General features: G+C 40.5%; 1 protein-coding gene across 1 annotated transcript; it reads left to right on the top strand.

The window, feature by feature from the left end:
- Positions 1-1329: 1329 nt before the first annotated feature.
- On the top strand, positions 1330-19255 carry galnt13 (polypeptide N-acetylgalactosaminyltransferase 13). The gene is given in 13 exon segments (XM_028393715.1): positions 1330-1471; positions 6419-6587; positions 8790-8956; positions 9319-9526; positions 10960-11130; positions 11705-11822; positions 12717-12783; positions 12786-12830; positions 12833-12882; positions 14392-14544; positions 15820-15918; positions 16189-16323; positions 19073-19255. Coding segments are annotated over 13 exon segments (1707 nt in total).
- The last annotated feature ends 8081 nt before the right edge of the window (positions 19256-27336 follow it).

Genomic DNA, 27336 nt, shown 5'->3' with positions numbered 1-27336 from the left:
TCGGTAAACAGAAACCTCTAATTTCAGTCAAGTAGAAATCCTGTTTGACAGAAAATTTGTGTTTTCAGCAGAAATGTTGTGAGGCATACATCCCATGCCAATGAGCTATTTAACCTCCACAAATTGCCTCTGGTATTAAAGCATCCCAGATGGTCGTAGCAGCTCTCCTGATGAAGTGGGAGAAGTGTGTAAAGGGGAAATGAGCATTTACCCCTCCTTTCAAATGGAGGAAGGTCAGTGATCACTCCAGTGTGAGAAGTTAGGTGAGCACAGTGGAGAGAAGAAAACTGGCATATGTAAATAATGTATTTTATAGCTTGAATGATAGATTATCAGGTCTGATACATTGGCTCATTCTGTTATTTGATCTCTCATAAGTATTGGAGTATATATTAGCTGTTTTTATCTGTATGCAGAGAGCACTTGCAGCTATACAGCAATCCAGTCCAGACACTTTCTTCTGACTAAATGAATGTAAATAAAGCCACTGACTGCTGATTTCAATGTGATCAGACTTTATAGAGTTGGTCAACATCATTTGTGAAGAGGATGCTCAGTTTGTTATGTCAGAGTTCAGCTTTGTAGACAAAGTCAGGAGTTACAGTATGGTTCAGGTGTGATAACGCTGGAAGTAGAGAAAAGAAATGGTTTTTATCTGGTCTGAATGGCGGCTGCCCGGCCTTCTTTTCAAGCACAAGCTGATGTGATTGCAGTTGTTGTTACCTAGAAACATTTATTTTTTCTATGACATGAAAAGCCTGTCTCTGTGCTCTGCTCCTGTCCTCACAGTGAATGAAAAGCAACTTTATCACCTACATCAGCCTAATCAACCACATAGTGTTAATCATTTAAACTGATACTGAATGGATGTTTAAAAGCTTTTAATATCTGATGTATGTGCAAATATTTTTGTTACACTTACTCTGCACAATCCTGATATGGCTCTCTGCCCAGTTTACAGTTTAAATATCAATTTGTTAATTATTGTTTTGTAATTGTGGCCCTTTACACCCAAAACTTGCAATTTTAACTAGTAATCAAGTGTCTCCCTTTGCTTATAATTGTTCTTCTTTAAATGCAATTTCTCAGACAGTAACCATCATTCTATGCATCATACATCAGCAAGGCTAAAGCAATGATGCTGTTTTCCTGTTGTCATCATAGTGTTTAATAGTCATTATTTCCTCCCTCTCCTGAAGGACGATGCCTCCTGGTCATACCTGCTTGGTCTCGCTTCTGTTTCCTCACCAGCAGCCTGGGCGCTCCTGAGCTGAGCACTCGCTGCTGCCCTCCTCCGTTTGGCTGCCTGGCTGACATCACACAGAGGTTATGCGACGGTTTGTCTACTGCAAGGTGGTGCTGACCACCTCTTTGGTGTGGGTGCTGGTGGATGTGTTCCTGCTGCTGTACTTCAGCGAGTGTAACAAATGTGACGACAGGAAGGACCACTCGCTGCTCCCTGCCCTCCGAGGTGAGTCCACAAGAGTGTTGCCACACCTTTGATTCCCAGATTAGATTTGAGGGGCGATGAACTCACACTGATTCATTCATCCCACTCTGAGTTTTCCTCTTCTTTTCTATGAAATGGTAACTGATATTTTTTTAGATGTTTCTATTCAAATATTCTATTGGATTACTGCTTTGCAGGTCATGTTAATTTAAAATATCATTTTACCTGCTATGACATAATCATAAAAATTACAAAATCTAAAAAAGTTAAGCTAATGTTGAAAACAAGATGTGATTTGAATCTTTTTCTTTAATTGCCAAATGAGAGAGAGATACACAGACAGGGTGTGTGTATGGTTGTGTGTACAGTAAATGTGAATCTGAGATCCATGTTGCACAGTTTCTCTTCCACAGAGTTTCCTCTGCTGCCCTCAAGTAAGCAGGTTTCTAAGAGGCTTACTAATCTGCTTTTAAGGTTAGAATGAGGCAGAGCTGCCAGCTACTCGGGCTGATTACCATACAAAATTCTTATTTTATATCAGAGATACTTTGCTCACCAGAGCTTTGCTTCAAATCTGAAGGTTTTGCCGAATTCAGGAAGTGTGTTCTCAGATTATTTTCACTGGTCACTGCAGGGACACTTAAGGTGTCTGCAGGGTTACCTTGTTAAGTAAAGTCCTTTTATGAATTACAAGTCAGGAGCATGGAATTACCGGGTGTAGTGCCATAACTTATTTCTCCAACAAAGCCACTCAGAAGTTAGCAGTAGGCAGGGTACCAATGGCTTGACTCGTATATGTTACTGTCACCACTCATACAACAAACATTTTTAAGTACCTGGACCCTATATTGGCTCCTACACTGGGTGTATAATGACCTTTTAAGTGTTTTAAAGAGTGTCAGTCTTAAATTCCTGATGGGAGCATGAATACCTTAGATTACGTCAGTGCTTTCCAACTTGAGCATAACAAACATTTCCAGGTTATTTTGTCATGTTAAAGTAAAGTTAGTTTTGTTGTTAATGGACTATAAAGGAAGGATGTTACAAGGCATTTACTCAAAAGGGGGTCTTTTTTGAGCCATAGCAGTATGACATCTTTATTTAAATAAAGCTTGCTGTAACTAGCTGCATTGTTGTGAGCTGATGAGCAAATTGAAGCACCCTATCTGAACAAGGGTGTGTGATCATCTTGTTTAAAAAGGATGTTGTAAAAAGCTGTGTTATGATTGGAAAAATTTCCCCCCCTAAACACATAAATGTTACACAGTATTTAGCACTTTCATTACTTTAGTGTAATGGGTATAATGAATATTTGTGTACAGCCTGACTGATGCACTACTTAGACAAATAAAACCCTTTTTATGGAATCAGCTGCACAGAAATATATACTGTAAGTGATTGCCTGTTCTGTCAGAAATTACCACCTGAACCATGAAAGCAGCAATTATAGTGGATCTTGTTTTTCATGATTATTCCTGAGAAATAATTCGTTCTGATATCTCTGTCCATTTGTGCAACAGATGGATCTAGTTTAATCGTATCCTAATCATTAAAATCTGCTGCCATTTGCATTGAGCTCTGCATTGAAAGGGGGAATTTAAAGAAGTTAGGAGATCTCACTGGTCACATCACAGAACAAATGCAAAATAAAGTTTTATCTATTTTTCTAATGTGAATTATTGTATGGAAACATTCTCTAACAGAACATTGTCTGTGTACTCAAAGACCTATTCTTAAAACAAAAGGTCACTTATATATACAATGGCAGTATGTAGTGGTCAGATTAATGTGAGTTTAGGTGTGAGTGCAGTGTTGTAGAACTTGGTGTGTTCCTGGTCCACTATGGTTATGTTTTCATGAGGAGCTTCTCTGATCTATAATGTAATGCCGGCTGTGTCAGATCAAGGCAGGAAGCAGAGCGGAGCAGCAGAGAGGAGAAGAGGAGGTAATGTATGGAGGAGGCTGGAAGGAGCCTCCAACTGTGCACTGCTGCACAGACCTTTTCTGTAAAGTGGTAAATGAGCATTGAAAATAGCTGGGAGGGCGGCAAGGAAGGCACGAGATGAAGAACTCAACACAAAATCTGTATGCAGTTTAGTGGTCATGTTTGAACTTGCAAACAGTCCAGTATCAGATAGTAGCACCCTCGCATTCTTTATAGTACATGCATGCATTTAATATTGTCAACTTCTGAATGTAGGCAGTAGGAGTTAAAGCCTTTGGAGCAAATCTGTAGGTATCTCTGAAACACTGTGTGCTATCAAGCCAGCCTGAAACATATCTGAGAACTCAGATCATTGTCTGATGTGCTGCACAGGTTTCTATGTTGGCCAGCCTCGTTTCATACCTCTGTGTATGATTGTGTCATACTGAAGTCTCAATACCTGTGAATGTGAGGGGAACCTTTCTCCACTGTATGTTTACTCTGGATACAGCTGAGGGCCAGGGAATCAGGCTGATTGGCCTGAGGACTTGTAGAGCCACTGTTTTCTTCCCAGATGAATATTTAAGGCTGCCATCTGTCAGGCTCCTGGTCTAAGCAAAAACCTTATTTTATTGTGTCTTTCTGTGCATGACTGTAAAAGGTTGTGAGAGTGTGCATCACACAGTCATAATTAATTAGTGTATGTGCTAATCACATGGTATCACAGATATACTTGGAACACTAAGGTCAAGCTTTGCACTTTTGATATGCTGCAAGCACAATTCTATTCTTATATCTGTGGATGTCTCATGGTCATAGTCAGACCCCAGGTCAGAGGCAACTGGACGCAAGGATCGTCTTCTACCAAAATTATGCTTGAGTTCAGTTGCCTCGATTTAAACTCTTGAATTCTATTCTTTATTTGTGATATGTTGACAAACAACAGAGAAGGTCAGTAGCTGGGTTTCACATTTTGAAGTGTTGTTTTGAAGGATTTCATATCCCTACATAAGGTGGTTTTTGACTTTATGTGAAACAAGTTGGTGTGCAATATATTTGCCAAATATGTTCTCATTTAGCAAACGCTGAACTCATAGTAGGAGGAAAAGAGGATTGGCCTCACATGACAGCTGGTTCTGTCATCTTCCATATGAAATAACCCACCTTGAAGTAGCCAAGCAGTTAGCATTACCATGGAAACCTTTAATTGCAGGTGGGCACACACACACACACCACACACACACACACACACACACACACACGATTCAGATTGTCTGCGCTGTTTACCAGACCTTTGCTTAATATTACTGCTTCTCACTGTATCACACGTTTCATGTACTGTTATTCATTTAGTTTGAGTCTGTAGGGTCTTAACCGATGTGACAGTCAGCCTAAGTAAGAAAACGGCAGGGCTTTCAGGTGAGATCTAAATATAGAGGTTCTTACAGATGTTTAGCGTCAGCTCCAACAACTTCTGCAAACATATATTCAGGCATATGTTTCTGTCATGTGAGCACGCTCATTAACATACGGTAGATCCTATGCTTTACTGATGGGGACTCATTTTGGGGTTGCAGACAAAGCTGACTTTGAAGTTTGTAAATGGCAGTGTTTGCCAGGTAAATATGGCTTAAATGGTTTTAGATGAATGCTGAATTACACCTCAACTTCCCTCTACATTAAAGATTTTAAGATCAACAGATTACAGTTTATGCTATCTTTTGCCCCCCTCATCATAACTCTTTATACCCCTTAGCAACAAGACCAGTCCTTCACATAAAGCATAAATAAGATGGAAAACTGGCTAAAACAAACATTTAAAAAAGAGGGGGATAGCAGATAAAGCTTGACACATAAAGTATTTTAGTCTGTTTTCCATCATCCATCTATGAAGCAGTTCTGCTCAGCACCAATGCTGCAGCTGGCAATTTCACAACAATTTCTCCAGAAAGCCAAACTTTTTTTATCATATCGATGCTTTGCTTGACATTGTGCATGTATCCTGACCTGTTTATCCATACGTGGAGAGTGATGGATGTGAGCATGGCTGTAGCACCCTGCGATTGTGTTTTGATGGACACTCTGCCCCAATCATCCAGCTCAGCTCTCAGGCTGTGTCCATCAGTTGTAAGCCGGTGTCTAAATGGAGAGTGTCAGCAGCACTACAAAAAAAGAAAAAGAAAAAAAAAGAGCAGGATCAGCTGAGGTTAACAATCCGGTCGACACCAGCCCGTCTCCACAAAGGGTCGCAGGGAATCCTCTTAACAGGAGGCTGCGAGGCTAATGTGGACAGTTCGTCCCCCTTTTATGTAAATCACTGCCTCTGTTCTAAGAGATTATTAGAGAGGGAGAAACACAGAGAGAGAGCCATAAATCCACTTGATGTTATTTATTTACCTTTGCTGCAGGGAGGTGGCTTTGTGCAGCAGCAATGCTATAGGCGTTGGACAACAGGAGTATATAAAAAAAGAATAGTGTTTTCATCTATCATCTATTCTCCCAAATCTCTGTATTCAGCCCCCACCCCTAATATATTAAATATAGCAGCCAGGCTGTACAGTGCTTAATACTAAGGCAGCTTTAAGCCACAGCAACCAGGAGAGAGCTTAAGCAGAGTGCCTTCCCTGCCCCGTCAAAGGTTCCACATACACTGATTTCCCAGATTTTAGTGCTAGTTTTTGTTTGCCATCTCATTTTCAGTATGTGCAGTGTCATTGTAATGGTCATCTGTGCGCACTCTTTATACAAACTGCCACTGCACAAATTGCTTTTATAACACATACAGTAAAGCCAGATTGGTACATGCACACTGATCTGGAAAATTATATTTTATGCTTTGGCTTTTTAGAAAATTACTCTTCACTAAGTGGACTGAAATAGAACAAGTGTGCCTTGCTGCCTTGTTTTTAATGTTTTGTGTTATTTTTCTCATCAATAAATGCACCATAAATCATAGTATGCACGCTGTGATTGTTGTTTTTACCTCATCCGCGTGAAAGATATCTCAACAGATCTCCTTTTTCTCTTGTCTCTGTCTGTTACAGCGGTGATATCTCGGAGCCACGAAGGTCCGGGCGAGATGGGCAAGCCGGTTAACATCCCCAAGGACGACCAGGAGAAAATGAAGGAGCTCTTCAAGATTAACCAGTTCAATCTGATGGCCAGTGACATGATTGCGCTCAACAGAAGTCTGCCAGACGTGAGATTGGACGGGTGCGTAAGCTTCTTTCAGATGAATACTGCGAATCACACTTCTGCAGTAAACCTTTGACACCTGCAGAATTGAATATGTACACAGACACACACACACACACTTACACACACATTCTCCAACAGGCCAGTGAAACACGGTGCTCACCCTGCACCTGTGCCACCTGCAAACTATGGTGTCTTTTGATATCCATCCCACGTTTCAGAGCACTGAGGTTTCTTTATCAAAAAACTGACATTTCAGCTGATACATTCGGCTTTTTGCTTCTTACTTTCGTCATGATTTTCACTCTTTGATGTGTGCAGCCTGTACATGGTTGGCTAGTTTGTGATAAAAAGGGTCAGCAAGGTGAGTCTTTCTCTTGTGGAGGAAGGCTTGCAAATAGTCAAGCTAGGCACTAAATTTAGCAACTTTTTTCAAACATTCTTTGACATGTTATTGGTGTTAGACTTGTCTAATTATAGGCACCGTTTCAATGCAGAGACCTCTCAAAGTTGTGTACATTATACATTTGAACGAGTTGGACTTTGTTTACTGTCTTTTTCAAGATCTACTTGAGCACTTAATAAAAACCCAAGATCCAATTTATTTGAAACATGAGCACATTAGTTTACAACTGCTGTTATGTGCAGACAGTTTGTTTGAATATTCCTGCTGAGCTCTCCACGGCTCTTTTAGTAGTGGATACCAAAGTCTCTATATGTTACATGAGAAACAGTCAATGTGATCATCTTTTCCTGCATCTGCTTTCTTTGCTTCTTTTGTGCTACTCCAGATTTTCTGCAGTATGAAAAAATATGAGGATATAAATGTTGTTTTTGAGTGTGATACAATAAAAGAGTTGCATTACAGACTGATCATTCAGCTGATTCTAAACTTGGTTTTTCTGTCCACTATGGCACCATCATTCTCTCAGTATAAATAATACAGCAACTTTATTGCAGAACACAGCTTAGCCTTGCAAAATTTCACGAGCACTGCGGTGAATATTATCCACAACCATGCAAAATTGCCAGTCGCTGGTTCTGAAGGGCAATAACATTTTGTCTTGAAGGCAGCCCTCCTGGCCTAGTTGTGTCAGTCAGTGCTGTCACATTGAATAGACTGAACTAGAAATGCTGTCTGCTCCGGTGGCTTTTTTTTTTCACCCTCCGTCACCTCCCTCTACCCCCTCCTCCTGCCATACACACTGCACTGCCATCCACCTCCTCCACTATAATATAGCTTATTCTTTATTCAACAGCATCAACTACCACAGTGCCATTCCACGTTTGCCACATTCTCAGCCCTTTGGCTTTGACAGACATCATATCAAGCCAAGGACACACGACAAAGCTGTCAGCACTGGTTTTTATTTTTTTTTTCTATTTTCTTTGGCGATATTGGTCAGCAGTCAAATCTGCTATGACAGTGCACTGTCAGGCAAGTAGCGATAGCAACAGGACACTCTGGATCCTTTTCACACAAAATAATGAGCCATATTTTGAAGACAAACAATTTTAGATTGGGTATATGCAGTTATGTTTAGGTTTAGGTGGTATTTTTGTATTTAATTGTTTTAAACAAAACTTTGCATCACATGGTCTCTTATTTTTAATTTTTTAGATTATTGGTAATTGTAGATTTATGACCAAAATGGGATTAGGGATTACATAGAATTTGAAAAGCTCATGCTTATTGTTCTTCCTCATTTGAAAGTTTATGTGATATATTTTCTCTCTCTCTGTTATCGTATTTCTTCTTAAAGAAACCTCAACAGAAGCGATTAAGGCAATTGCAGAAGAAAGGCTTTTACATTCAGTGACAGTTTGTCTTATTTAGCGTTAGTGAGGCCGCTGTTAGGAGACTATATATCCATTGTCATTATGAAACAAGACATTTCCTCTTTTCAGTATTAATTTTCACTCCAGCTCTCCACCCAGTTTCACGTTTGGTTAGAGATGACTAATAATAATAGGAAAAAAAAAATGTTTCACTTGCCACTTTCATTTACCTCTGCGGTCCTTTAAAATATTCTGGTCATATCATTTGGAAAAGGACAATTTGTGTGCAGAAGTGAGATGTGTCACAAATTTATATGACTTTAAAGGGTGGTGGTCTAACACTGATACTTTGTGTGATATTCAGTGCACAAATCTAAAGCTACTGTCATCTGTTCGTGTCTGTGTCACTGATTTCCTGTTTTCCTCTCCCCCCTCTTTTAGCTGTAAGACCAAAGTGTACCCAGATGACCTGCCCAGCACCAGCATTGTCATTGTGTTTCACAATGAGGCTTGGAGCACCCTGCTGCGGGACTGTTCCAGTGTCATCACCCGCTCTCCCAGACACTTGCTGGTGGAGATTGTGCTGGTCGATGATGCCAGTGAGCGGGGTGGGTAGTCTGCACTAATAAGCAGATCACAACATGTACAGTGTCTGATATGTGACAGACTCACAGGTTTAAATAAGGCATACAGTACCCTTACAATGTAATAAATAGGAAACTGCAGGAAGCTGGTGAGATCAAGGTGGGACACAAAATTTCTGAAAATGACTTTGTAGCAATAAAAAAAACATAGCATAGCTTTACTATAATAGCAGAAGTTTTTGTTGAGTAAGGCCTGAGGCTGCTAAAGAAGAGAGAACGGGCATTTTTTTTTGACGAGTGCAGTCAGATTAATTTTGATTATACATTGATTATTTTGTATATTGATAAATTATTAGCTCAGTTGATGTTGGATTGTTTGCTTTCAGACTTCCTGAAGGAGAAGCTGGAGAACTACGTGCGGACTCTGGAGGTGCCAGTGAAGATCCTGAGGATGGAGCGCCGTTCCGGTCTGATCAGAGCCAGGCTGAGGGGGGCCGCTGCCACCACGGCTCAGGTCATCACTTTTCTGGATGCTCACTGCGAGTGTACTGTTGGCTGGCTGGAGCCCCTGCTGGCTCGCATCAAAGAAGACAGGTAAGAGCCACACAGAGTATTTTGAATAGAATATTGACGGCACTGATAGCAAATAATGAATATGTTCTGTTCTTTTATGAGCAGTGCACTTCTCATTGTCAGCCAGTTTAATCTTCCCGTTGAGTCCCTAAAGATTTTTTATTAATACTGCTGTTATCACATTTCACCTAAGTTGCATCACCAGGCACTTGAGCCAAAACTCTCTATCTGAATATTGATGGGACAGCAAACTATCAGTTATGATACGCTGCCTGACTCTGCTGCTGATAGGAGATGATAATCATCCTGCTTCTGCTTGCCGTCAACACACAGGAGCAGTGAGCTTCAGCTACTGGAGCTCACTCACTGTTTCTCAGCATCCATACAATTATTACACAAATTGTGATAAAGTTGTTTATCAAGCCTTAACCTGCCTGAAAGATGCACAAATTGTGTGTGCATGCAGACACAGAGAGAGATACATATGAAAGAATGGATGGATTGGTAATGACCCTCATGTGATCTATATCCTGTCTGAGGTCAGACACATTCATTTTCCCCCAGGATGAAATTGGTATCATATGACTCTGAATTTTGTGTTATGGAGCATTACACTTTCACTGAATGCTGCCGCACACGTATTGATGCCTTTAAGTCCTGTCAGAGACTGATGAGATGGTGCAGAAAGCCATTTGTGTCACTGATGATACAGGAAGCTTTGCTGAATTCAAAGTGGGGGCTGAAACCAGGTTTGCCATATTAACATTTTGCCCAATAGCCATATATGTATTAATATTGTGGTCAATATGGCACTCACAGATAATAATAAAACATGTTTCATGAAGTTAAATACATCAGGGTCAAAAGTTTTAGCATCGCAGCTTGATTAAAATGCATACTTGGCTATTAATTGACTTGAATGAGCTACAGTAGATGGAGCTACAGTCTTTGTTCAGTAACATGATACTGTCATATTATGATGATGGACAGAAACTGACTTTTAATCATCAATGATGTTTAGTTCTAATAAAAGTTGCCAGAAGGTAGAATAAGTGGTGGATTCTGACCTTTGCTGTGGTTTATAAAAGACAGATTCTTTTTCAGGCCTCATGTCAGTTGCCATCCCCATTATAAAGTATTTGTCTTCTGTCTTTTTTGTCTCTTTATGGTCTTTTTCAGTTGTTACATGATCAGAATTGCTCCAAAGCACCTGTTCATTTTAATAAATGAAGAGGAAGAAACTAATTTATTATGAATTAACAAACTGAAATATGACAATTACACAAGGGCATTTTCAGTCTCTCATAGTTGCAGTTAATAGGACAAAATCATGGATGGAGTGTTAAAACCTACAGTAGTAAAACACATGTTTATCCATTTTTTTTAAATCTTTTTTTAAAGCTTTTATCCAAGTTTAATCTTGTCCCTGAAGTCTTCCACATCGTGTCTTTCAGGACAGCTGTGGTTTGCCCAATCATTGATGTCATCAGTGATGAGACGTTTGAATACATGGCCGGCTCAGATATGACTTACGGTGGATTCAACTGGAAACTGAATTTCCGTTGGTACCCTGTTCCCCAGCGGGAGATGGATCGGCGCAAAGGGGACAGGACACTTCCTGTCAGGTACAAGGAGGAAGCTGTGTGTCCGACCTTGTTGTCTATTTATTTAGAAATGAAAGCGGTCAAATTACATGCAGAAATAGTAAATGGTGTGTTCATGCAGAATCTGTTGCTTTTTGACAGCAGGCTACAGAAAAAACCATAAATGATTAGATGATTAAAAAAGAACTTCTTTTGTGAAAAGTGACGTTTTTATCTGCAGCTAGAAATAGATAATTTTCTTCTGTGTGAAAGCTGCTGCCTAAATGGCATAATGATGTTTCTCTTTTAAAGAGTAAGTGTCTTAAAATAGAAAAATAGAAACTCTGCTTACAATTGTGTTTTTGCCTCATGAAACTAGGCACAATAAGCCATCTGTATGCAAATCACAGCCAGCAACAAACAACAGCCTTATTTCAGAGCCGACTCGCAACATAGACTAAATTAAAAGATAAAAAGTAATTACCCCTCTAAGGCTTAATTTTTTTTTGTTGTTGAACAAATTGTCCTTTTATTATAACCTCAATGTTCCTGTGAGTAAAATTCTGCAAAAGGGTTCCTTTTTTCTCTTGATTTGTTTTTGTGTTGTATTGTGCAGGACTCCCACCATGGCAGGAGGATTATTCTCTATACACAAAACCTATTTTGAAGAAATTGGAAGCTACGATCCTGGGATGGATATCTGGGGTGGAGAGAACCTGGAAATGTCTTTTAGAGTGAGTGACAGTCAACAGGAGGGATGTTATCATACTGTCTTTAGTCAGTTGGTGGGTAAATGCTTACATTTGCTCCAACATGCTTACATCTGTCATTTATCACTAAATTTAGCTCCTAGGACATGAGAGGCATAATCAAGATGAAGATACAAAATGGAGAATCATGGAAATGAAGTGTTTTTAATGAGTTTAGACTGATGTCAGTTCTGTGGTTCAGCTGGATCTGACAGCTTTAATTGTACAATGATAATTTATCTGGTGCTGATATATTTTATGATATTATTACTTCTCTCTCAGTAATACACCCCAATAACCAGTTTGAATGTGAAATATTAGTTCCTACATGTTATAAAACTGTTTGATTGATTCACTTTGAGCTAAATGCTTCTGTTCCTAAAAGACAAATCCTACTTTGCCATAACTTCATGCTCTTAGTTTTGTATATTAGCATGCTACCATTTGCTAATTCACCTAAAATACAGAGCATATCAAAAGTCTAAATGGTTATAAAACTTATTTTGGAGAATGTTCAAAACAAAACATTAGACAAATTAAACTTTGTCATGAGGATGATGTGAGATGTGGGAAATCGCTGATTTCATACAATATACATCACAGACCACAACATAGTTTCAGCTTGGAACATGTCACCTCAAATTTCAAAAGCAAAAACTTTTAAGAAAAAAAGTCCTGTTTGAGCTAAAATGCAGCACCAGCTTGACAAAATTTCACAACTTTAGGTACAGAATTCATACATCAGTTGCTTTTAAAGACCATTATTCCATGCTGGGGACATTTTCCATGTCACCTGAGCATTGAGAAGTGAGGAACATCAAAACAAGGAAACTGCTTCCACATACATTATAAATCCACATGGTCTCTGCGTATCTACAGATCTGGCAGTGTGGCGGCTCCTTGGAAATTGTGACATGTTCGCATGTGGGCCATGTTTTCCGGAAAGCCACCCATACAGCTTCCCTGGTGGAACGGGCCAAGTCATCAACAAGAACACAGGCGCTTGGCTGAAGTCTGGATGGACGAATTCAAAGACTTCTTTTACATCATACTCCAGGTAGGGGAGCAATGACACTGTCAGTGCATGTTTCTGCTGTTGTGACTATTAAAGACTATTAAAATGGCAGGAATTTAATGAATGTTGGATTCAGTGTGCAGCACTGTTCAAAAGCAGATAAGAACCATCCTCATTATCCATCCCCTCTGCTACTTAAGTGCTCTCTGATATTAAAGTTGGCAAATTAGCGTGAAAAAGACGGACTGGCCTGCTCAGTTTTATTCTTTTATTGCACTTTTTTCCTCACTCATTTAAGAATTTACATTTCTTTTTAATTCTAATCTTTGTCTTCCTCCAAGTGGGATTAGTTAGTTCCTATTTTCTGACACACACTCCTGAACTTGGGTGTAGAAATTGTTTTCCTCTCCAACAGAGCTCAAACACATACGGACAAACTAGAACAATGAGACTGTGCAGATTGAGAGATGAGAACCCCTCCATCTGTCGACTTAGTAATGTGATTACCCTTTAGCAGACAGCAGTTTCCTGGAAATCTCTGGTTAAGTGTTTTAGATGCCAGCCAACCTATAAAGGATCATCCGTAATCTGCCGATCTTACTGCACAAATTGTGACCTTCTCCTATACTCAGCCGAGCAGGATTCTCCACGGGCAGGTGTGCAGACAGAGCCAGGCTTGTGATGGATGAGTTTTTCTGCGTACTGTGGCCCTGCAATGACTGTCTGTTCCTCCAGGACATTAGGGAGAATGATCTGAGCTGTGCTGCTGCCAGACCTCACTTATTTGGCACACAGGAACACGGTATGTTGCTCAGGCTGGATTTGGGAGTGGCATCTAGTGATCCTATTAAAAGTGTATCTCCCCTCCTTGTCCCTCCTCTGCACCGGCCATTTCAAGATCAAAGAGGTTATTCATCATCTGCAGCATGTGACGCTCAGACCCTACAGACACAGAGAGGGGGCATAGAGCCAGGGGGAGAAAAGTGGCCTTGGGTTCCCTGCTTTTATCTGCCGACGGGAAATTTCTATTCTCCAGTGTAAAGCATTATAGGTATTACAGGCTCTGCTGTTTTACATTGTCTTCCTCAGGTTTGATGGATGTACACATAGAGTACAGTGCTGTAGGTCCCTGCATGTTGGCTGGTTTTGAAAATTGTGCTCTATTTTCCCCTCATTGCAATCATGCTCTTTCATAATAAATTACCACCCTGGATCTATCTCATGCGAGCTATGAGTCCTCGAGAGGCACTCTAGGGAGAAACCATCTGCCTAATGTGTTTGTAAGTTGTCTGCGCCCAGTCTCTGTCTAATCCTTCCTCAGTTTTCTGTTCATCTAGGCTGATACAGAGGCAGTTGGCATCATGGCACACACACTGTTCCACAACTGTTGCATTGGTGCATCCCTGAGGGAGAAATGTATGAGAAATATGGTGTTTTTTATGAAGGGTCCCTCTGGTGTTTAGTCTTGGTGGTGCAAAGAAACAGCAGTGTGCTTCTATTTTCAGAACAGAAGGGAAGAGATGCTGATGTTGTTTTGACATTGCTTCTGCAGGCGTCATGCGGGTGGACTACGGAGACGTCTCCTCTCGCAGAGCGCTCCGCGAGGCCTTGAAGTGCAAACCCTTCTCCTGGTATCTAGAGAACATCTACCCAGACTCCCAGATCCCTAGAAGATACTTCTCACTCGGTGAAGTACGAGCACTTTTCCATAATGCAGCAGTGTGATAGTATGCTGTGTTTTCTGAAAGACAATATTGCTGTGCGATAAATTTCCTGCAAAGGCTTGACAAAACAAGATAAAAAAAAACAATGATCCCCAGCTGTTTGCATTGAACGTGAGTGATAAACAAACACGAGAACGGTCAGCGGTCGATATTGATCCCTCTCACATGTGTACACAGATACAACATGCATGCTGGCTCGGTGAGATTACGCTCATGTGTACATTCTACACAGTCTCACAGCCCAGTTCTATGTCCTAGTTAGTGAATAAAAAGACTGAAATTTGATGTAAATTAGTAACTTTTGTTAAAACATCATATAGGTAATTTAAAAAAAGAAAAGTGGAGGCCATTTTTTTGTAGAAAGGAGATTATAGGAGCCAATTATTTGCACTTAAGACGCGAGAATTCACTCATTCAATGGAAGGTGAAGGTCCTTTTATTAGTACGTTTTCGCTCACTCAGAATAAAGCTTTTATTTAAATGACCTGAATTTTACTATTGATGCCCACGGCGCTGTGTCGACAGCAGCAGCATGGGGTAAAGTCAGCGCTGACACGGAGTGTGTGTCTGAGCGATAGACAGGGGCCATTTAAAGTAATGTCAGTCGAAGAACTCCTGGTGAAATGAGACTGTAATCCTCCAACATTCATACAGCTGAGGATGAGAGGATTTTTTTCATCTGTGCTGTACTGCAGTAAAAGCTGCTTCTCCTTTTCTCTCGCTCTTCTTCTTTTTAGCCACTGCAGCACCTTTCCTTCCATCTTCCTCTAAATCAGACGTCTCATCCTCTATAACACACCGTCAGCCTTTCTTTAACAGCTGGAACTGTTAGGTGTTATATCACTTAATTATGAATGCCATTTTATTCCTGCACGATAAGCATAGTTGTAGCTTAGGCAACATATACCTGAATGTATGAGTTCATTAAAAAGCTGGGTTGACCGTAAGTCAGTATAGTCAGTATATAGGGGCTGAGACAGAGGGGTTACTCAGGTCATGGATTTATTTCAGCTTTAAATGTGAAGATAATGGAATAACATTTCTTAGTCACATAAGGTCTGCTACACTATATATATATATGTCTTTGTCGCTAAAATATTCTGTCACTGTGGGCATTCACAGTTTTTGATCACAGCTCTATGATATTCTATGATTAGAACCATATTAGGTTTTCTTTTTTCTTTAAACAATATACCAGTAGATTTAATATGTGACTTTAAAGGCTTGTACATTCTTTTTGTAGATCAGAAATGTTGAGACCAACCAGTGTGTGGACAACATGGGAAGAAAGGAGAATGAGAAGGTCGGCTTTTTTAACTGTCATGGCATGGGTGGGAACCAGGTGAGGAGAAAGGCATTATCAGTGTTTCTATTCTAATTAGGATATAATGATTTGTCCTGACTGGTCATGTAAGCTCTGAATCTGCAGTGTTAAAAAGGAAAAATTGAATGGAAGCGCTCAAAAGTGCCTTATACTGCACATAAATAATTAGGTTCACAATGCAAATGACAAAGATGAAGGCTTATATTATATATATAATATTATATTTGTTACAACTCATCAAAAAAAACTACACTGTGGATGATGGCTTGTTGCTGATTTTTTTCATAGGTCTTCTCATACACGGCGGATAAAGAAATCAGAACAGACGACCTCTGTCTGGATGTCTCCCGCCTCAATGGACCCGTCGTCATGCTCAAGTGTCATCACATGAAGGGCAATCAGATGTTCGAGTACGACGCTGAGGTAGGATCTGTGCAATCCCCTGCATTAACCAAATAATCCACAATGAGCCTGTTGTCCAGTAGGCAGGCATAAGAAAAAATCTGGTTGGAATGTTGGTACACAGTGAGGATTTGAAGTACCTGTTTTCTGCCACCAGATGGTGCTGTATGTTGGTTTTTTGAGCAGCACAGACTCTGAGTCATTATTTCCACCCAGCAGCTCTGTCTCTCCTCTCATCTTCTCTCATTTTATTTAGTATGTTGGAAAGTGGGAATATGATTTTGAGGTAAGCTAAACAAGTCCTAAATATTACCTGTAGTTTGCATCCTGTCTGTCCCATATGGTGTTTTATTAGTGTAGTAGATCGTGATGTGAAGACTTTTTCCTAGAAGACCCAGGGTGGATTGTGATTGTGCTGTTTTGATCTAGTTATCCTTTCCTCAACAACTGATAAATGTGCCTCATGCTCTGCTTTATGTTGCTGTATATGTGACAGTGACCAAATAATTTCTACAAGGACAAACATTGAACACAATTTCCAGCCTATAAAAGTAACAGGAACGTCTGTGACCAAGACCAGAAGACCTAAAAATAAAGCTAACAAAACAATAGATGAGATAAGCTAATCCTTTATTGATCCCACAGTGGGGACATGTGCAGTGCTACAGCAGCAAAGTGAATGGGAACAGGGAATGGTACATAAGTGAAACTGTAATAAAAAAATGAATCGTTTAAGTACTTCCTTTCTAATCCTGAAGTCTGACTTAGATCGATGGTGCAAAAAAAGTCAGGTAAAAACTTAATGTGTGCAATATATACATAAGTCTGCCCAATTATTTTATTTGTTGCACTCTAAAACAACAATTATGAAAACTGAAGGAAAAAATACAAAGAACTGATTATTTAACACCAGCGATCACTTCTCATTCCTGCCTATGGAAGCCATATCACTTGTACGAAGAAACCGTTGTCACAGGCTGAAAACAGGATACAGGAGAATATTTTTCCAGCCTTTTTTCCTCAGAACTCCAAATACATTATGGATTATACAACTGAAAAGCATCTTTATATTAACAATTTATAGATTTTAAAGCACAAGGAGTCTGTAAAAAATCCAGTGCTGTCTATGAGTGATTGAGTTATCCTGCTGCTGACATGTTGATAGGACATGGTAGAGAAGCCCAGAGGCCTTTCCATCAAGCTCTGAACTAACCCAGGGAGGAATCCTTTCATTACACTTTGTTCTCTGGGTGCATTCTTAAAATGAAAAAAATGTGAATAATTCATAAACGAAGAGGACTGGTCTCTGTTGTAAACAGCAATGGGGTTTTACCGCTGTCAGTGGCCGAGGTTATTTTTAGCCCAGGTGTGACAAAAAGGGACCAAATCCTGGGTGACTACAGTACCATTTACATTTTATCTGATCAGCACTCACACATTTTTCCATATTCTATATGTCCTCTGGGTTCATTTACAAACAACATCATTGGCCCTCCCTCTGTTCCACCCACTGTGCTTTTTCAGCCAGAAATAAGCTGTGTTTACTGTGCCCTGTCCACAGTCAATCACACCTGCAAACTGCAGTTACAGACATTGTAGTGATTGAAATTGTTCCACACAGAATTGTCCTCCTACACAGCTTCTACTTTGCTCTAAATGTGTATGTTTCGTGTTGGAGTAGTACAAGCTCCAATGAGTCTGGATGATGGGCCATGAGCGCCATACTATGAGGAATGTGTTCTCTGTTCCTGCTACAGTGGATGTCTGTTTGCTGTTTTTTTGGCTTGCTTTACTAAAAAAAAAAGTTAAAGCACTTATATGATGGAGCAGAGATGGAGATGGGACTTTACCAGGAGACACTGAATGTCAAGCAACAGGATTTGGAAAAACTAAGTACGATAAACAACAGAGATCCACATGACTTGGCATTGCATTGATTTTGCTTTGGCAAGTTTGCTGCAGCTTGAGAATCATTTTTGCATTCAGCCACTGTAAAACAGAGCTGCTGTATATTAAACCTTTTGAATAAAGTGTGTGTGAGTTGCGGTAGAGCAGTGGGTTCATTTCTGCCAAGTCATATGGATCTATGTTGTTCACACTGTATGTATGCAAATGATTGACAAGGCAGTTAGCCTGTTTGAGTATATATACTTCTTTTAATTGGCTGTATGGCATAAAACAGGTTTCAGTGATGGTTGGGTCTCCAAACACTACTCCTTGGTACCAGGCAGAAGTAACTGTCCTTACAAGATGGCCCTCCAAAAACAGCATTTTAGTGGGGATCATGTTTACAGAGAAACGTCTTTATACTCAAGCTGTATTGGATTGATAGGAAACTCTTGATTAACTATGACATGAGGATAGCATCAACCAGTCAAATAAGAGCACAGATTGGTTGGTCCCCTTTAGATTTATTCCACATTTAATTCATGCTAGTTTTTGACTGTGGTATGCGTTGATTAATTTAATACATAACCATGGCCCATTACCAAAACCACAGACATACACATTATAAATCCAATTATCCTTGTTGTTTCACAAACACAATGCATTAATAATATTTTATTGCAACGCTTGTAATTATCAGTTTTTATTTAGAGGTCATCTATTAGGTCCAGGTTTGGAATGCCTTAATTAAACAACAGACGTTCTTATTAACGAAGTCGGGGAAAAAAAGGAAAAGTTTTCAATGAACAGACTGTCCCTTAATGACTCTGTGACTTACCTTCACAACCATCTGTCCCTTTTCCCTCCTGGCTTGCTGCAGAAGCACACCTTCCTCCACATCATCACCCAATCATGTCTGACCATCAGCCGTCTGGAGGACGGCACCTACGGCCCCACTGTGGAGTACTGTAACAACAGTCCCCTACAGGCATGGATCCTCCACAACTACACCCGTCTAGAGGTGGCTAGACACCTCTACTACAGCCCCACGGATTATTTTCTTTAAAGTCACGTCTGCTCAGGGGGCTGTGGGGGGCCTGAGGTGAGCAGATTAGCACAAATTAGTTTTAGAGTAGAGTTTTAGCTGCCCTGTAGAGGTGTAGTTGAGTATTGTGAGCACTTAAGTAGATATTAGTTTTGGCTTTTACAGCTGATTGTTGTCTCAGACATATTATTTATCGTTTTGTTGTTGTCAGAGGGAATAGATATATTGCTGTTGATCTTTCAGGAGTTCAGAATGTGCATGCAAATTTGTTTAGGAAGCATTAAGTACCTTTTACCGGTGACCTTTCAGGACAAAACAGGGGCAGAGGCATGTTAAGCAATGACAGATGTCCCATCAGGATGCTTCTGTGTATAAGATGCCATCTCTAAGACCTTTAGCCGGTCTTCATGCTAAATTAGATCTCATTTGACATTTATTTTCCAACATAAATATTTTATTTTGATGTGAAAATTCACTGGCTGTCCCCTGGACTGCCGTGCTCAGTGGATGATGCCTGAGATGGAGGACGGGTTATTTTTAGCTGATTATCTACATGCAGGGCTGATTGAAATGGGCTTGCCATTGTTTACAAGTCCTTTTGAAGTGATCCTTTATTGTGAACCTACCTTTCATGGCCCTGGCCTCTGAGGCCACTCTCTTATTGGCTTAAAGCAGCTGTGTACACTGTGCACCTAAACCAATGAATCCCAATTATAGTGCTTTTCACCACTCGGCCTGCTTATTTACATACTTTTGTGAGGAATGTTCTGCTCAATATTTCTGTTTGTTCCCCTGTCTATGTGTCCATCTGTGATTTTCTCCTGTACTCCATCCTGTTCTCCCTCACGAGTCTCGTACTGCTGTATCTCTCAAAACGCTAAAGAGCAATTTCACCGTAGCAGGCCACAGTTTTTGTGTCCATGCTTGGTAAATTGGGTAAGGAGCTCCCAGGATTGCTGGTGTGTGTCAGAGTTTCGGCAGTAAAGTGACCTGCTGTTAGATGGCCTGATTTGCTGTTTCTGCTCAGAGGTCCTCCTGTCGTAGCCAGCACAGGAACAGAGCGCACACACACACAAGAGCCGGGGCACTATTAAAGCAAATGAGACTGTTGCTGACTCTGCCTTGAGATAAAAGGGATCTGCTACTTTTGTGTGTTCCAAAAAAAAAAAAAAAAGCGTCTCATCCCTGTAGCTCTCCCTCCACAGTCAGCACAAGATGGTATCAAACAGGAACTCCGGTGCCATTCAGCAGGTCCAGCACTTTTGCCTGGTGACAAAGAGGATATTATTTTTTCAACTGAGGTTTATGGTTAGAAGCCATCCTCATTTAATTAGCCGGTCTCAGCTGTGCACACACTCAGTGACTTGCTCCGGAGACACTGCTTGGGTTGCTGGGAGGCTGAGATGGGAGTTTTCTCTGCCCCAAAGCAGGCATGAAATAATTATGAGCAAAGGACAGAACCTCCACATTTCTAGTAATTTCATTAAATGTGGTACTTTTTCTTTACCCTCCAACATTTCACTTCTCTTCTGACATTAGAGGAGGTCTGAATCTTTGAATGAAGTAAAGAGAAATGCTTCAAGTATTCTCAATGATGCCTCAGCCAGCCTTATTATTTATAGATACGATCTATGAGAGTCCATTAATCAATAAGGAATTAGTTGATTGTTTTGGTTAAGAGAAGAATTTTGATCATGATTAATTCTTCTTCTCATCCATGTGGGAAAAAGTCTGCCAGCAGTTGTAGCTTCTGTTCAAACCAAGAAAAGTAAAATGTCTCTTGTGCAGAGCACCCTTATTGTTCTTTTTGGCAGGTGTGTAAGGTCGTATGCCACCTGCTCTCTTTGTTCTTATTCTGTTTGAACAAATGTGCCCTGCAGGGCGGTCTGCAATGTGTACTTCAAGAAAAGGTGTGTGTGTGTATGTGTACTTCTTTGTATCCAGGCAGAGAATATGTGGCCCTTGTGTTTTATAGCTTAAGATCAAACATGGCCTGAGTGTCTCTGTGAGCTCATTAGTCTGAATATCCTCTGTCAACAGTCAAAGCACAATCTTGTTTTAATGAAGAATTATGTCTGAGCTGCAGGATACAAAAACACAGCACATGATTTTATGCTATGTGCAGACTGTAGTTGTGTTTTATTTTATCTTTGCACTGACTCCCCGGCTATTGCTGTGAAACTGAGGTTTCCTCAGATTTCTGTCGTAAATGAAGACCCTTTGGTGTCCTGGTGACACCTAACGTTGCACTGTTGTTCCCTCTCTGCTTCTCCGTGCACACCCACTTTAACGCCACTCATCGCATGTGATTATTACGACAAGAAAAGCAACTGAAGTGCGACAAAATTGCGGAAGCACGTTACTTCTGAGGGAATGAACATAAATGGTTAATCAGGGCCATTGAGCGCTGTCTTACAGTTGTTGGTGGGGGGTGTTATCTGCAGTGTTTTTGTGGCAGATAGCCACAGATCCTCTCCTGTGCTGCTCGAGTCCAGCTCATCACAACAGGTGTGTGTGTGTGTGTTTTTCCAGTCCAGTTCTCTTGGCTCTCCTGCTTTAGATGACAGAGCAGCACACAGGCTGGACTGACAGGAGAGAAATACAGTAATTACATTAACGAAGGCCCTGTTCTATGCAAGTGTCTCAGCATGCCCTGACAGTGACACGGTGTGATGGTGTGTGGGATACCAGAACACAGAGACCCAAGCAGCTAAATGGAACTCAGTCATCTTTATTTTAAATAAAATGAAATGAGGGTTCATTTTTAATAGATTGTTTGTTTGTTTTTAAGCTTTATTATATTGCCTGTATTTTCAGAGTTACAGGATTCACAGCTATGGAACATTTCTGTGGTGGAATGTAACATCCCCATTTGGCATAATATACACTTTATTTTCCTCATACTTCTTCTCTGTTTAAAGGGCCATTGAATAAGGGTGTTATTCTCATTGCTGCACCTTCAAATGGGCAAGCTTTGACCGGTTTTTCTCATATTCTGCCATCGGTGGTGATATCTGTGATGACTGATAAGCAGCTAGATCAGATTTTGTTCCTGAGGAGCTGGAGGAGACTCAAACATGTTGGACTGCTCTGACCCACTGTCCTATCTTGATACTGCCAATGTTACAATCTTTTGTACAAGTTGTAGGTTCAGTGTTTTGTTTATGACCTCTTTCTGCTCTTATGATGGGAAATTACCTGTGTCCTGTAGGTCTGTCGTCTTTTTAAGAGGTCATTGTTTTAGCAAACACCTACCTTCTGTTTTGGTTTACCACTGAATATATGTTGTTTCACCCTCTATTTAACCCATCACCTTCTATGATTTGATTCATCAACACTTGCTCTCTTTTGTCTCTTGAGAATAGCGTGGGGGCAGAGGAGATAAAGCCCATTTCTAAACCTAAATAATGTGAAGTGAAAATTCTGAAAAATGTTAGAGTTCATTTTTCTGTGAAAATCCTCCCTCTAAAGTGGCAATGAGAAGCTTCTCCAACAAGAGGAGGCTGAATTCTCACAGCACGCAGCTTGACTTTTCTTGCCTGGAACATCTGTTGTCTGGATGTTCCTGTTGTTTTTCCTCTTCTACGGTTAATGAATGTAACAAGCTCAGACTCACACTAATTTACTGGAGAACAGGTATGATCGTTAGGTTTGTGAAAAGTTGGAAATCAGTAGAAGTGTTTCTGTGTTTTCATCTGAGCCATACATGATTCAACCTTCCTCGGACAAGATCAAATGTCTCAACGCAGGGTGTGTGTATGGTTAATGTGTATGTTAATTGTCTATGTGTTCATCTTTCTCTTTCCAGCGACTCACTCTGCTGCATGTAAACAGCAACCAGTGCTTGGACATGCCGTCTGAGGAGGACAAGATGGTGCCCACCCTGAGAGACTGCAACGGCAGCCGCTCTCAGCAATGGCTGCTGCGCAACATGACCCTGAGTGTCTGATCACTTCACCCTGCTGCTCCACCCCTCCCCAGTTCTCTCCTCATAACCAGTCCTGGCTCTCCACTCCCTCACCAGGTGGCTCTCACTGCACACACTCACACATCATATGCCTGTTCCTGTAACAGCCTGGCCATGAAATGCAGGCGGCAGTGGCTTATCTTCCATTATGGAGGCGTCTCCTCTTACAGCCGAGAAGCTGCACCTGCCAACCCAACAACACAACGAGCTGTCGCTTTGGGGACTTTGTCATGTCCAAGCTGGGAGAACGATGTGTAGGGCCTGTTCATGGAGATATCAAAGCAATCGCACTGTGTCGGACACCTGCTGTGTGCACAACCACTGTGCTGCTCAGACTGCTGCTTAGCTGGACAAACAAACAGATGAGCAGCTATAATATCCTGTGAAGAAGGTGCATTGGCACGCCTACCGTAGGCACAATCTTAGAAGAAGGCAGCTGCTTTGCTGCTCTTCCTCTCTTCATATCGGTTATTTCCCATTTATATTAAGGCCAGACTGATAAAATCACTTAAGTTGTGCAGAAAAATCGCAACAGCTCTACAAATAATGTGCGTTTTTTAATTTCCTGGCTTCAAGCTACTTGACAGGCGTTACCCGTGGCAACAGTTGACTGGCATCTGAGATTTAGACACAACTTTTCAAATGCTCGGGAAAAAAGTTTAGTTCTGTTTAACACAAAACAGTGTTTCTACTTCTGTAACAAGCCCACATACTTTAACGGTAGCATCAGCTATATCACCTTTCCCTGCATTTGTTTAAGTTATGCTCAAACTAAAATTTGGCTAACAGCATTCCAAACAAGCTTCCAGGGGGAAATAGAAGCCCTTTCTCACAGATGCTGACCAGAATGCAGACACAAATGTAGGCAGAAAAAAAGTACTTAGGTCCAAACAAACATCAAATATCATGATGTTATTATAATATATATTATTTCTACAGTAAGATCATTTTCACATTGTTTGCTTGTTAAAGAATCTTGAAATATCATCTCTGGATATCGGCACATCATCAGTCAAATGACGGCTTTAAAATGAGCATTATCATCAAGCAATGTGTTTGTGTGCTTTGTGTCCTACACACACACACACACACACACACACACACACAAAGGATCTATATATTGGTATGGGAATTGCCAATCAGCTAAAATCAATTATCAATATTGACATATCGGATAGCTGCAGAACTTATCATCAAATCCTGAAGCAAACTGAAATTGACTTAAGCTCGATGGTGCAGAAAGCATATAGCGGTTTTCCAGGTCTAAGATTTCTTGGTAATGACGGTGGTTTTGGTTGTCATGTGAAAAGAATCTCAGTGTACAGTGTTCCAAGATGGAAGATTGAAGAGACAAAAAAAAAGGTTTTTCCTTTTTAATCTCATCATACTTCACTCCAGATTTCCGATTCTTTTCACTGGAACAATCTTGAGAAATGATGATGTGATGGAGCGGAATAGTTCTGTGTGCCTTTAGGACGTTTGTTTTGTGTTTGGTTCATTTGAAAGACTGAATCACTACATTGTTACAAAGAATGGTTTCATATCTGTTAAAACACATTGATATTAACTAATCAACATTATATGCATCATTGATCCACTTAATAGTTCCTGTAAGTAAACTCTCAATCAATCAGTCATCCATGTGACAGCTGTTAGCTGGGTTCAGACAACAGAGGTTATTGTACATAATGTTCTCGTCATGTTTTTAGTACAGTTTCTGTTGTACATACAGAAGCAGTTATTTTTTTAAGATGCTGTAAAACTTGAACGCTCCTCAGTTAAAAGGACGTTGAATGATAGAAACAAGTTCTTACTTTGCGTTTTAAATTTGAGTGTCTTTTAGAAATCATCAGGTTCATCAAACCCAATTCTCAGACTACCTACAGGACCTAACATGAGGGGGAGGTAAATGCTATTGATGCTGCTTGGATACTGAATCCATGCCAAGTGCATGCTTGGCATTCAGATTAAAATCCAGTGACCTCTTTGATATTACGCACACACACACACACACGTTTATTGTTTTTCATTATCTTAAAGTGCATGGTGTTACAATAGGAATGTACTGTTTCATTGTGCTGGTTGCAAAGTGATGTTACCTGTTTGTACATTTTGCCTTTTTGTAGAAAAAATAAATCTTCTACTGAACATAGAATTTTATTAATGTCACTGCCCAGCGACTGATGGAAATGTGGAGACTAACAACAAAAACATATGATTAATAAGCTTTCAGTGTGGAAGCCTTTTAAAATGTGGTACATGGCAGCTACTCTTCCATGTGGACGGAGGACAAACCTGTGCAATAGGATGCCATAAGAATGACATGGTAATGGATGTTAGCTTTCTCTTTTGTCATAACATGTGTAAAGGCACACACCATTGTCAGCTGATGGAGTAAACTCAGTGTTCTATGTACAATAAAGTAAAGAAGGCCTGTCCTGACCTCGTACCTCATCAGGACACACAAAATGGATCAATAGAGATAGAGAGCAGGCAATCTCACATTGATGTTTTGGATCAATTAATTGGTTTTTAGTGAATAGGATGTCAGAAACATACATAAAATTAACCAAAGCCATATTTATTCTGGAGGAAAAAGTCTTTACCTGGCAATTTTGATATTGATATGTGAGGATGACACAATAATACAAAACACCAAGGCTGCTCTGAACACTGAGACATTAACCCGAGTTCAGACATCAGCCCTTTATTTCTACCCTTTTCCCAAAAACATATCAGACGTTTTACAGACGACTGGGTGGCATAAAAATGTGAAGCTACATTTTTAAATGAATATTTTCACTCCCCTCTCTCTGAGCTTTTTAATAAATATTGTGTCAGCCTCTCTGAAGTAGCCACTGCAGAGATGCTAACAGTTGTTGTGATGGAGCTGACAACACGTCAGTGCCTCACAACGCTCTCAGCAGGGCCCCTGTGGTTTCAGTCAGCCTCACACCTGTAGAGGCCCTGTATGTGGATAAGATAGTGGGGGTTTGTAGCCGGGCCAGGGGAGTCCATTAAGGGGTGAGATGCTTTAAAATAATATCTCTAATGGAAGCCTTATCTCGGGCTATCTGTGGCTTTCTGTTCACCATGAAGGCGGCAATAGCTGTTAACTATTTAAAGCACTGGCTTATTTAAGCACAGGCTTTCAGTCGTGGTCTTATTGCTCCTTGTTTAATTTCCTCACTCACTTTGTTTTTTTAATATTTTTTGGAGTATTATTTGGGTCTAGGGGCCTAAACACCCAAGAGGGCAGAAACTTGACAGCATGGCTGCTGTGTATGCAGTGACATGTGCTCAATAATTTGGCTTTTGGACAGTGTCAGTCATTATGTATGTGTAACGCACTATACATGACATATTAAGGTGCATTAAAGGATAAAAGAGAACAGAACTTGAGATGCATACCTTCATGATACATACTTTGTATCATGGATCACTTTAGTTGGTAAAATATATATGTATAATTGATAAATATGGCCTCTTTAAAATAGCACTATAAAAACTGTGGCTGGAAAATACACTTTTTTATCACTTTGCTGTTATCTAAACAAAAGCTGACTTTTCAAAGGCTGGATGCAGGGGAAGTTCCAAGGACACGACAGGAGGAATTAAACCTCTTACGTTTTGTTGATGTGATTGTCTCTCTAACCTGTTTCCATTAGACCATCATGACAAGAAGCTCTTAACACTTACGTGCCTCGACTCCAAATACAATGCTGTATATTTTCTGTGCTGTATTTATTCAAGTGTCTTTGGTGGTGTGCTTGATTGTATGCTGGTCTGCTTGTCTCTCCCTGCTCTATATATGGGGTTCCATCAACTAAGTGAATCCAATAATGGTTAGAGGGAGAGTCAGAGGGGGGAGGGAGGGGGGGGGGGGGTAATCAACCCTCTGGATGTGCCTTTTCTCCTCGCTGGAGACCAAAGCAGAAATCCTGCTTCTTAATTGTTGAGGGGACCTTAAGTTCCAGAGCTCCAGCATTGAAAAGCAGCTTTAATTAGACATGGTTGGAGGCCAATATCTCATAGGGGGTCAGATCCACTACCACAGGAGACACACACACACACAGAATAATGTACAGTACCTGTGTGTAAATGCATAGAGCCAGCCTTGAGATTCAACAGCCAA

This window comes from Parambassis ranga, chromosome 21 (assembly GCF_900634625.1).
Source record: "Parambassis ranga chromosome 21, fParRan2.1, whole genome shotgun sequence".
In the NCBI taxonomy this organism is placed as follows: domain Eukaryota; kingdom Metazoa; phylum Chordata; class Actinopteri; family Ambassidae; genus Parambassis; species Parambassis ranga.
The sequence above is the reverse complement of the archived record's forward strand: the minus strand, read 5'-3'. Positions and strand labels throughout refer to the sequence as shown.